This window comes from Schistocerca gregaria, chromosome 2 (genome assembly GCF_023897955.1).
Source record: "Schistocerca gregaria isolate iqSchGreg1 chromosome 2, iqSchGreg1.2, whole genome shotgun sequence".
Lineage (NCBI taxonomy): Eukaryota > Metazoa > Arthropoda > Insecta > Orthoptera > Acrididae > Schistocerca > Schistocerca gregaria.
In genome coordinates, this window is record NC_064921.1 from 698,242,513 (window position 1) to 698,255,295 (window position 12,783).

The window sequence follows — 12,783 nt, forward strand, 5'->3', positions numbered from 1 at the left end:
TCTACACCATGTAGCTAAGGATGGTATAACTACTGTCAGCATCATCCAAGTCTGAATCGGTTACCAATCAATTTGGATCCAAGAAGCTTGTCATTGTTTGTGCCAGCGGGCTACACGTTTTAGTTTAAGCACAGAGCTTACCGCCCGTTAATACATCGACGAAACAGTGTTGTAGTGAGAGTCGCACCTTTCTTATTTTCCGAGCGAGCACTGGGGAATCACTCCAACGAACACTGCGCAGCCTTGACGTCAGTTCTGGGAAACAGCTAAAAAACTAATTGGGTGGGTATTCCACCTACCAAGAAACAAAGTTTGAAAGCGGAACTGAAATTTACTGTCTCATTTAAGGACGATCACAAACATCAAAGCGTAACAGCAACGGAAAATACACGAATTTACGAAGAAATACCAGAGTAGACTAAAAGAACACACAGTAGGAATTCTGCCACGTAACAGCAATCACGAACACTGCACATCCGATGAATAACTTAAATGTGGTCAACAGAGCATAATACATACTATATTTTTCCTCGATACCGAATGGAAAATCCGTATTTGGTTCACGAGGTTAGCCGTCAGCGGTGAGCTTACTCTGCACAGCAGTTTTTACTGTACCGTCGACACAGGAGGAATGATTCTGTGTAAATTGGATGTTACGCTAGAATAGCTCAGGCTCCGGGGCCATTGAGTATTTCGGCAGCCGGGACAGCTGCCAACACTGGCTGCTGTTATATACCCACGTTGCAGTGCCAGAGCTACGTCCGTTTGAGAAGCACATATACTAGCAAAAATGCATGCACAAGGTGACGCATTCGCATTTTGTGTGTTTAGACAAGACTCTTGTGGTTGTGGATTCCACATTGCATTAAATTTAGTTCTCCCGCTCTCCAGTGAAACAGCAATACTGTGCGTCTCAAATGGGTTCAATATCTATGCACCAATAGGTTTGTGTTCCCGTAAAATATTCAGCTAGTCTCGATCGAAGCATTTGTGACGTAAAGTTTCTCCCTCATCGAAGACATCCGAACTGCACTCGGAAGGTCTCCCAGAAGAGAGAACACACAAATATTTGGTTGATTTCTGTAATGCATCTGCCTGTTTTCCTAAAAATAAATAAAGGTCTTGTGAAATAATCGCTCCTTGTAAGCCTAGAACCTAAAGCAAGATATGCATCGGATCAGGAAAACTACTATTATTATGTACATAATTGCTTTTAACTCTGTTATATGGAGACTAGTTATGAAACGATTCCAGGAAGTAACATGCATGCTGATTGAGAAACAGATATAGTACGCTGCAAAGAGGCGTTCAGATTGTGAAGTTCAATTTCCTCCGTGCACATTATGTTGACTTCTTTAACTATTTATAAGAAGAACGAGGCACTGGCTACGAGTTCAAAACCCTCGTGGTACATAAATAACTCCTGGACTTCATAGGAAGTACCTCCCGGCCCTTCCAAGAAAGGCGATAAACTGATAAGTCAGCAAATGCTGTCAAGTCGCGAATACGAGAGTCCGCAACCAAAACAAGAAAAGCATCGGTGGAAGGGGTGACTACACGAGAACGCGTTGTCGAGTTTTCGTCGTGAGCGCCGGCTTAGGACAATCGGGTGGGCGCGCGGGGCCCGGGAGGGGAGCCCCGCCTCCGGTGACGGTAGGCCGCGGGCTGCCAGGGTTTTTCCCCACTCCCAATATAATTGGGTGCCGGCGGCGCGCCGCGGCAGTGATGGCTCGCGCATTGTTGTGGTGGTGCGGCTGCGGCCTGCTGCTCGCGTCTGCGTGCTCCGCTTCGCCGGCGCCGGCGCCCTCGCCGGCTCCACTTGTGGCGTCATCCTCAGTGGGCGCGCCGGCAATCGCCCAACTTCAGCAGGTGGGACCCGCTCGCGCCGATATCCGCTGGTGACTTCGGCTTTCAGAATAATCAGCCTCATCCATACTAAACCGACCAGCACACTCCTAACTGTCCTTTAACTCCAGGAAAATGTGGTATTTTGAGTTCGAGCGTTTTTAAAAATGGGAGCTTCAGGTTCCGAACATCGGAACATTATCCTAAGCCGTAGAATCAAAACTTAACGGTCCCATTCCATAAGCAAATAAGAATTACTCACGGCTCTTAAAGTAGATATTTTCATCCACAACACACGAACCACATGTGGCTTAAGCATTATCCTTAACAAACAGAGAAAACAGTTTCACATTACTATGAAGTATCTCACTAGTCTTACTGAAGCAAGCTCAATAAGAAGTTAAAAATTAATTATTAGTAAATAACAGTCACTGAATACGACACCAGAATCTAGTACGATATTAAATTCTAGCTGATTATACAATCTTAACAAATATCTTTACTGCATACTCATTTCGCATGAAAGGACGCTTCATAATCTTATGTGATTAATTAACAATGAATTTATGGCTTAACCATGTCAGCTGCAGTGGCTATAAGATTCTGGGGAAAATATTAAGCGCAGTGTTTCTCAATATCCTAGGTGCCAGATATTAGCAGACATTGACTAGTACAAAAGAGTAATTGCACATGACGTGGATGTAATAATATGTTCAACTGACTTCAGCATCCAGTGTCTTGAAATGTAATTTCGTTTGGCTGAAATTTCTAGAGGATAAACGACTAAACCACTTCTGTCTTCCACTTGATCCAAACAGATTAACGTAAGTAACAGGCACATTAACTGGTTTCAGATATATCTACAGATGACTGAAAAGTGTAGCAAAACTTCCGAAATTAACGTCAACCGTGTTATAACGAAAACTATCGTGACATTTTTGGATTATATTCATTTTTTTGTACTTGGAGCAATTAGGACTGACTTACTTCATTCCTTTGGCCCTTCTAGGGGTAAAGCGCATCCAGAAAAAATCGTTGTCCATCTCTGTCTTGACCATTCCCTTAGTTCCGACCAGGTCTTGCCAACTCTCCTTGCATCCCCTTCCACCGTCCACAATTTTGAAAAATGCACCAATTGTACTTTTACGTGGCATGGAATGCCCCCGACTACAGTCATACACATCACAACTTCTTAGATAGTAGAGCTGCAACATTCTCCGCCAAATTATTAAGTTCAAGGTTTTATTTCTACAGTTGGGTGAGGCCTATCCACAAATACATGCCAAGAATAATTGACGAGAGCATTTTTCAAGCCTTTTGTAACACACCTGGCAAGGGCGCTAATACCATAGTTTATGGGGAGGGGGGGAAGGGCTAGACCCAGTGATATGGATAATTTTAATATCTTGCAAGACGAATGACGACTTGTAAGTAACCATAAGAAGTTACATTTCCAACCCTGGTAAGAACCTGTGTAATTATCTTCTTTAAGGAAAATTGTCTGACTGTACCATATTTTTTCCTATCCCTGAGAACAAGGGAATGGGGCGCCCCCCTCCCCACCTCCCCTTGCCTCCGAGAATGGGCGCCTTTGCGCTACACTGAGCAGTGTTGAGTTTTCGTCAGAAGAGCGCTGCAACAAAGGCGTCGAAATGTTAGAGCCTAGGAATACTCATTGAAACCTAGACCATGTAGGCAAAAAACTTAATATTCTAATACATATCAATACATTTATTGTGCTTCCCTTGTAGCTAGTTGTTCCTTTTGTCTCGAGATTACAAATTTGTGTTCAGGTGACGTAGGGCAGAGAAATGCAGCCAAGCCATCGTCTGCATTGCTATTAAGTAGAGCACCAATGTCACATAATTGGTCGGATTACGAGTTATGAAACATCTTAAACTTTTGTTGCCCTGTCGTCCTGAGTTGCATGCGATGTTATGTTGATTGTGGCGTTAAGTCAGTCTATGTGCGACCGAATTTAACCACTGTTACCTTGCCATTTGCGGTCGGTCTTTATGTTCTGAAATTCATCATCAATGGTCAGTCTATAGCTGCTGATTTACACGAGTGCTCGCTTTCCTAGATTTAAGGCTTCTGTTCAGCTTACAGTTTTTCGAACTGCCGCTAGTCTAAGGATAATTCGAAATATTTTAAGCAGAACAGCTGCTACCAACTCTTCGCCGATAATTCGTTTCAAAAAATACCGGCGAAACGCGTCATGTCGTGATCAAAGTGGTTTAATCAGTTGCACATAAACGAACCTGAAGTGACAATTTTCAGCGTGATACCAGTTGTGTGTTTATCCTGTATTGATGTTCTTCACACTCTGAAAGAGTTTTCTATCATCGAGAACGAGTCTCCTAACTGCGCAATTGTTTCCGTAGAGGCAGATAAAATAATTTTTATATCTGTTTAGATTCAAAATTTATCGAGCCAGGGTAACTACAATTGATTAGCATGACTTGGGAGGTGAAATTGCAAGTCGTTGTATATACAGATACTTTCGCCACTGTGCAGATGTAAACCGTTAAGGACGAAGATGTCGATTTAGGAGCAACGAATTGTCTATTAAAGCTTTGCGCAACGTTCGTGAACCATGCCTGGATAGCTCATATGCTCAGATCATTGCTGTCAAAGCAAGGATCAACGTTCAAGTCAGTTCGGACACACTATTGTAATATATCAGTAGGTACGTAAATAGTCACTCATCTGGAAATTTTAATTAAAATAAATTGACCTACTGCCTTTTGTAAATAAGATGCTCACGATAGAAAACTGGACAAATAGATATGACGATTTCTAAAAAGTTCTCGACTTCACTGATTAATGTATGCGTTCAAGATTTCAGCCTAGTTAACATTCAACTTTTTTTAAATTCAGTACAACAGAATAACAACTAGATCAAAAAAATGGCTCTGAGCACTATGGGACTTAACATCTATGGTCATCAGTCACCTAGAACTCAGAACTACTTAAACCTAACTAACCTAAGGACATCACACACATCCATGCCCGAGGCAGGTTTCGAACCTGCGACCGTAGCAGTCGCGCGGCTCCGGATTGAGCGCCTAGAACCGCTAGACCACCGCGACAACTAGATCACGTAAGTAAAACTATAACAATCGTTTCTCAAGGAGAAACGCCAAGGATAGCGGACAGCAAAGCCGCATTTGAAAACAAACTAATATACAGCAGTATTTAAACACGAAATATGCCGATTGACGGGTAATCTGACACGTCCCCTAACGTTATTCTATATGAAACACAGTGAACCAAGAGACATTATTAAGACAACACCTAAAATTTATGGGCCAGATAATAACTTCAGGCAAGACATTATTAAGACAACACCTAAAATTTATGGGCCAGATAATAACTTCAGGCACGTGTCATTAGTCACAACATTACTAGTGTTTCCTGCAACAGTTTAACACATCTTTGCCCCCAAGGTCAGACGGCATGCTACAGAAACTCAACTGAGCATTGACGTTTAAGGAAATCGTTACAAAACTACCTGAAACGGCCGTAATAATTTTAAGAGAGCATCAGAAACCTCATCTATCAGGGAGACATACCTCCATGTGAAGCTGACACCTTCTGATTTAGAGACACTACACTGTTTTCCTTGGTCTAATGACTGTTATTATCTAAATTTAAGCTGTTCTCAGTTATTTATGATTTTAAGTACAAGTCCATAGTGCAACTACCAATCACAGCCTAGTAGCAACTTTTTTGAAAACTGTTTCCCTCTGTCTTAACGAAAATGAAGAAGAGCAGCTGAGACAGCAAACATACACTATTATGGGGCTGGTAAGTTGCACCAGTAGGATGAAAAAAGTGAATGGAAAAGACACGACTTTTAATTTGTTATTTAATAACACATACATACTGCCAAACTCAGTAACTGCATCATCCATGACATTAAGACGAACAACTCCCACTCCTCACAGCACCGTTTTCTTGTGATGTATGTTGAAATCATAATGTGTTACAGCTTGGTGCAAGTCCTTCAGTTGGTAGCAGCGTAACAGGATGCACATTGTTGACGTAGCGTCTTTATGTAAGTTGATCCCCAATGGTAATGTAACACCTAGATGGTACCGTTACACTTATCATCATCAAGCAGAGTACGATGAACGACATTTAAGGTTGTTTCGTGCCACATAATTCACATCGTCACCGACTTTTCTCAACCGATGAACAATATATTCGCCATTTATTAATATCCACTCCGTTCACTGCTGTTGTAATACTCATTTTTACTATGTTTTTATGTCTTATTTCACTCGCACAAATTCACTGTTGTGTCTAGAAAACTTAAATCTTAAGTATCATGATTTAGAAAAAAAAGTAAATTTAGGAAGTTCGCGTCAGATGCTATTTGGCGTTATTCAATTTCACGTCTCCCGGCACTAATTTCCTTACGTGCAGAATTGTCCCACTCGTTCAGCAAGGTACGGGGAAGGAAATGGCCACTGCCTTACGGAAGGGTGTAACTTAGCATGCCCTTGAAACGCACGGCTAATAAGTCTATCAGGACTGCTGTCTCGGGATTTGGAACCAGCTGCTGCATATAATATACCAGTGTTTTATCACTGCGACATCTTGTGTGGTCCGTCAAACAAGAACAGTGTCTGAAATTATATGAGATGTAGCGAAAAGTGTTATAAGCATCAGCTGAGAATCTCATTGTTTATAATATTTACGAGATGCAACATCACGTTAACTTTAAACAAATGATTTAAATGAAATATCAAACGAATGACGTCTCCAAAAAGACGACTACAAATGCGAGAGTCAAGCCACGTCACCATCACAGTGTTCACAAATTGCATAACCTTTCTTTGTGCCGTAACGAACTACGGAGAACGATGACTTGCAAAAACTAGAATTTTTTTCACAGACCCACAGCAATCGTTTATAGGCTATAATGAGGAAGCTTCCATTAACGTTGTTCATTGAGTTACCAGCTAGAACGCTGTGTGAGAGCTACGTACTTTAGTAGCTGTAGTTTTCCGCCTACGTTAATATTCTGTACCGCATCATCACCAGCGAAAAACCGCACATTACCAATTTTACATTTTATGAGACACGTTATGAGTAATCGCTTAGTACCTAACGCATTAATTTACAAGGTGTGTCGTCCTTCTCTTCTCTCTTTTTGTCTTTTTAAACATTTTTGTTGCTAATAACTGAGTCTGATTATCGTCTTTTCTACGGTACTTTACTGTTATACTGAAGCAAAACGAAAGACAGTACAAGCAATCACGATTCATAGAAAAGTATCTTACTGAAACTCTACATTTTCTCAAATTTGCTACGTTCCATGTCTGTGAAAATCTGTATCCAAACTGTGCTTTCATGCAACCCAAGTTTCATAGTATGCTGGAAGGTACTTTTTTCAGTAAAATTTTTTCACATCTCCAGAACAATCGCTAATATAACGAGGAAAACAATGACTACTATCTGCCTATGGTGCATCTCAGCGTTACTCACTTAATCTTCATGACCCTTAAGAAAGAAATTACTGATCCGAAAGCAGCAAGAGCGTTTCCAGATATTGGTACCAGCTCTTCTTGAGCGAAATATCATCCGTGCTCGGACGTTTCTCGTGTCATGTCACTGACAATGCTTTCGTTTTATCTAAAATACTTGCTAGTGAAACTAAGCAGCGCACCCTTAGATTTATCCTTGCATCCTCCATATTCTCTCGACTGGGACAATGAAACAACATTTAAGAGTCAGTCAAACGTGAGATTTTGTACGCAGTTTCCTTGAGGTAGCTGCAGTTTCCCAGCAGTCTTTAGTAGACGTAGTCTACCACTCCCCCAAGACTCAAGCAGATATTCTTAGATATTTGAATGATACTATTACGTAGAAACAGATGCTAATGTCATTCTTTTTCTCCCATTTAGATAAAAGTTATGATGAACCGTCTTTCTAAAGAAATTGTATATCTAGCAGCTTTCTTAGTGAGAATAGCATCATCAGTTTACAGTCTGGAGCTACTGCTTAGTCTAAAAATAGGTTTATGCAGATTTTCACGCTAAGAAGTATGATTAAATTTCTTTGTGTGGTAAATTCCCTGCCAAAGACCAGCGTTCTGGTCCCTACCTAACAAGATATTTTTAATTCGGGCAATGTTGGAAAATAATCCTGTAATAGTTTTTTCATTGACAGACATGCCTGCTCAAATGGGACCCCTGGAGTAATAAATCGTTGCTCACAAAACCTACGTGATGCCACATTAAGGAAGACCAAAGATTTAGGGGAACTTTGAGCCTCCTCCAGTGAAACAGTAAGCGCAAATTATTAATCGATTTCCGAAAGTGTTGAAATATGAAAATGTTAAGGTAGTTAGAAATTCATCTGCCATTTATGCTGATGTTGTCATAGCACTGGCTCGGGCTGACGAGAAAATAAGCCATGGATTAGTGGGAATCACTCTGAATTTTCTCTTCAATCATTCAGGTTAACAATCGGAAACCAAAATATGGCTGACCTGACGGAGATTTTGAAAGGTGCTTCTCCCGAATCAGCTTCATCTTCCTTGGTTATGATAAAGCGTCGGGTCTCGATACTGGACGTGTGATTCCAAAAATCTCTGTGACTTGAGACACGTCCCGTAACCCTCCTCTCGGTCATTTTATCTCAAAATTAGACCACCACATGTACTGCTGATTCTGTTCTTACTGTGAAGGTCCATCTTCGTAACTGAGACGACAACTTCTCTGAGAGCGATTTGGAGAGGCTGGTTTCGACTTCTGGTACGACCAAACATTTGTCGAGGCGATTGAAATGGGATCTACTCACTCTTGTGTGAACACGTGGAGAGCTATCAGAAGGAAAAATAAGGGATCTGGTTTCAAATGGAGAAATTAATAACATGCTGTGCAGAGTGGTTGCTGCGAAATAGAGGACAGTGTGCCAAAGATATAACACGTGAATTAAATCATTAGAACAAAGGCGATTTTCGTTGTGGTAGGATATTCTCATGAAATTCCAGCTATCAACTTTTTCCTCTAAATGTGAAAATACTTTGTTGGCGCCCATCTACAGAGGGAGAAGTGACCCGTGTAATAAAATAAGAGAAGTCAGAGCTCGCACGGAAAGATGTTCGTTTTTCCCGCGCGCTGTTGGAGAGTGGAAAGGCAGACAAATAGCTTGAAGAAGGCTATATGAACCGTCTGCCGGGCACTTAACGGGAACTGTAGAGTAATTATACAGATGTGCATGCAGAAGTCCATCCAGTGCTGCCGCAATACTACAATAATCTACTATACTGCGTATACCAAATATGATACCTAATTTTCGATACACCAGTCAACAAGCGTTAGTGTCCGGAACGCCATTTCAAAGCATTCTAAAAATCAACTTCTCGTGCGTCTTTAAGAAAACAACCCTCCTTCTAGAAACTTATCAGATCTTACTGCAGTTTCTTAAAAAAAAAAAAAAAAAAGAAGAAGAAGAAGAGAGTAAGAGGAAGAATAGGGTTGACGCCGACGACGAGATCGTTAGAGGAAGAGCATAAGAATGGCGAATGAAAAATGATTGTCTTTATAAGATAGAAACAATCCCAGCATTTATTTAAGTGCGCCGTGGAAATCGTGGTAACACTAAATCTGGATGGCTAGATAAGGATATGAGCTGCCATACACGCCCGAACACGAATTCATTGTCTTATCAATTATCGCCTTGGCTTTTTTCTTTAACTGCTCTCATTATAATTCTTTCTCTTGACTGATATCCATTTGTTGTCTAGGTGGGGAGTTAATATCTTCTTGTTGCAAGTATGCAGACTTCTTATTTGACGTACTTTTCTCAGGCGTAAATCCTGTGAATTTATGAATAAAATAATTCAAAACATTCTTGAAATCAGTCATGTACCCAACCCATACCCAATGGTTACCGTGGTGATATGTCCTGTAAAACCCATCTGGTACATGCATACAGCATTTAGCTGAGTTTCTTGTTAGGTGGTAAGCACTTCTACCTCTTCTTGCATCCCCCTGTCCGAAACTATAAACTGAATTGTGTCCCATTATCACAAAATATATATTGGGTAATCCTATTTTCACATATTATTTTATTATTATGTCTTTTTTTTAAAAAAACTGACTTGGTTGAAGCTTTTGAAAAGATTTTAATTTTATGAACTTTCTGAAATGTGTCTAACGCAACTAAGACATTTTCAAAATTTCTCGACGCTTTGGCTTGTGGACGATGTAAGTCTACTGCCAATAACTCTAAGACATTCTTTGGCCTAATGCTTTGCATATGACTATGTCTGGTACTATCTTCATTTTCACCTTTTCATTTAACAATAATTTAACCTATCCATGACTCTGCATGTCACCTCTTAAAAGGCACAGATTATGGAAGTTTTGCTGTGCATTAATTCAGTCCACAATAACCGTTCACTAAACAGTAATAATTATTGTTTGGTCCAAAGCACGTGCCGCTGTTCCTTCGTTGCATCTTTCCTCAAATATAAAAAATGGGTATAGATTTTATGGCAGTTCCTCAATTTGTCAGTATTTTTGCTATCACAATTGCTGTTAAACAACTTCATTCACATAACGTCCTTGATAGTGTCTCAAATTTTTACTAATGATCTCACTCCTCTGTCTTTCTATACGTTCAAAATAAAGCCACTTGAATATCCTATCAAAAGCATTTTTCTTGATTAGCATAAATTTTTACTGGGATAAGAGAAAATGCATCAGCTATTATATTGTCTGTGCGTTCGACATATGTCTAAGTTAACTTGTTACATGATAGACTGATCGGATGGACTCAGTTTACGTAATAATCTACAGTCTTTCACGACAAATGCTAATCTTGGTGGTCATTATATATTCCATAAACAATATTTAATTTTTGTACATCCACACACAACACCAAGAACTTCTTCTCAGGTACTGTGTTGTTGTGTTGACATTCAGAGGGAGTCCGGATACAAAAAGGGATGCTCCAATGCTCCTTCTACATCTCCATCCATCAGTACTCTGCTAGCCACCTGACAGTGTGCGGCGGAGAGCACTTCTGGTACCGCAAACTAATCCCCCCCCCTTGCCTGTTACACTCGTTAGTGTCGAGTGGATAGAATGACTATGGGTAAACCTCTGTATTAGCTCTACTTTCTCGAATTTTCTCGTCGTAGACATTTCGTGAGCTGTATGTGGGACGAAGTAATATATTATCCGTCTCTTCTCGGAAAGAGCTCTCTCGAATTTTCAGTAACAAATGTCTCCGTGGTGCACAAGCCTTCTCCCCTTACTTTTCGATTTATAGGAGGACTTAGACTTTACCGCATTATATGATGTGTGTGTTCCTACCTGGCTGGTGTAAGATATTATTTTGTACCAATTCCGTGTTCAGCACATTAAAATCATTATGGCATTCATCTTTCCGTACGAAAGTCCAATTCTTTTTCAAAAGCACGCAGAACACAACCACAGAGACCTATGAAATTTTTAATTGCTCTTTGGTTTTAAGTGGAGAGAAAATTTTTATCGATTTTATGATACTTTCAATTGTCACAGTGCGGCCAAGAAATTAATATTCTCTCTTCACAAACTCTCACTTTTTTACGTTAAGTCATTCGGGTTCGTCTTAAAGAATGTAACACATCAGTTAGCAACTCACAGTAATCCTCCATGATGTCGTCATCTATAATACATCATCACTAGACTTTTAATTTTCGAATGTAGAGTTTCTCCAAGAGCATTATCCAATGCCCTTATAACTCCATTACGGATCTCTGTCGTATTTGGAAAACATAAATATTCGAAACAAATCTTCTTGTTGTTCTTTTGTGATGTCCCCAATCCTCAACAAATTCACAATTTGACATGGCTCTTCATGGGAAAGGCTAATAATACTCAAGTTTCTAACCTGGTAACCAGCTCCATTTACTATATAATCGTTACCTGGCGCCGTTGTTAAATGAGTCAGTTTGTATGATTTACTTCCTATCACCAAATTTCACTTCCGCCTTCTGTACCTTTGAATACAACATAGTCTTTTCTTACAATAAATGACATATAGGTTTTTAACAGCCAGTCTATCCCTTACATGATACCGGTATTCTGTTCAAGCATAAATTCGTGTTTAAAGTCCATTTCATTGATCGTCATAGAATCAAAAGTCTCATTTCGTGTTGGATTGCTACATGTGCCACTAGCATCAACACTTAATGATGGCTATTCGTACTAACCCATATTTAAACTCAATACAATTATTATATTCTTGTGACGTGGGTTTAATTTCCGTGCAAATGTCGATTAAAATTTGTGTATTTACATGGTACATCCCTGTTGGCATTACTATCTATTTGCACAATTCCCGACTTGACGCATTGTTCCCCCATAGTAGAACATATCCTATCAAAATGTCGCTCCATGAGAGACTGTACAGCTTCCAGTCAGTTAGTACATCTTCCGTTCTATTCTTCTTCCCTCCACAAGTGCGTCTCTGTCCATGTACTGATGCTGCACATGTATACCTCGTATGTCATGATTTTTCACCTTTCTTTCTTTCAATTCCTTCTCTGCTTTGAATCCATGTTGAATGTTCCTAAAATTCTAAGGCTATGCTACTGCAGCCCATTATAGTCATGTCGTTCCATGTCTACTTTTTCTTTATAAACTATGTGCTCTTCAATGGTTCATACTCAGTCATAATCTCTTTCCTTTTCCTTTCTCACAATGCTATTATCGCTCAGAAACTCTTTCCTAGTAATGCAGAGCGATTTTGCTTCAAGTCAACGATACACGGAGCTGCCCATGTTTGCGCAGCACACCTATCTTTGTACTCATCATTTACACTATTTCTCTATCCCCCACACCACGCCTATCCTTTCACCTCTCTTCCTTGTCACAATGCACTAACTCATCACACATTTTTCAAAGGTACTTTAACCGAAGCTTTACCTGT

General features: G+C 40.1%; 1 protein-coding gene across 1 annotated transcript in view; it reads left to right on the forward strand.

Moving 5' to 3' along the window:
- Positions 1-1,725: 1,725 nt before the first annotated feature.
- The window catches only part of LOC126334786 (bone morphogenetic protein 5-like), a 131,834-nt gene continuing 120,776 nt past the window's right edge, over positions 1,726-12,783 (forward strand). Inside the window, exon 1 of the mRNA XM_049997388.1 lies at positions 1,726-1,869. Coding sequence (XP_049853345.1) covers positions 1,726-1,869 — 144 coding nt within the window. The remainder of the gene's footprint in view (positions 1,870-12,783) is intronic.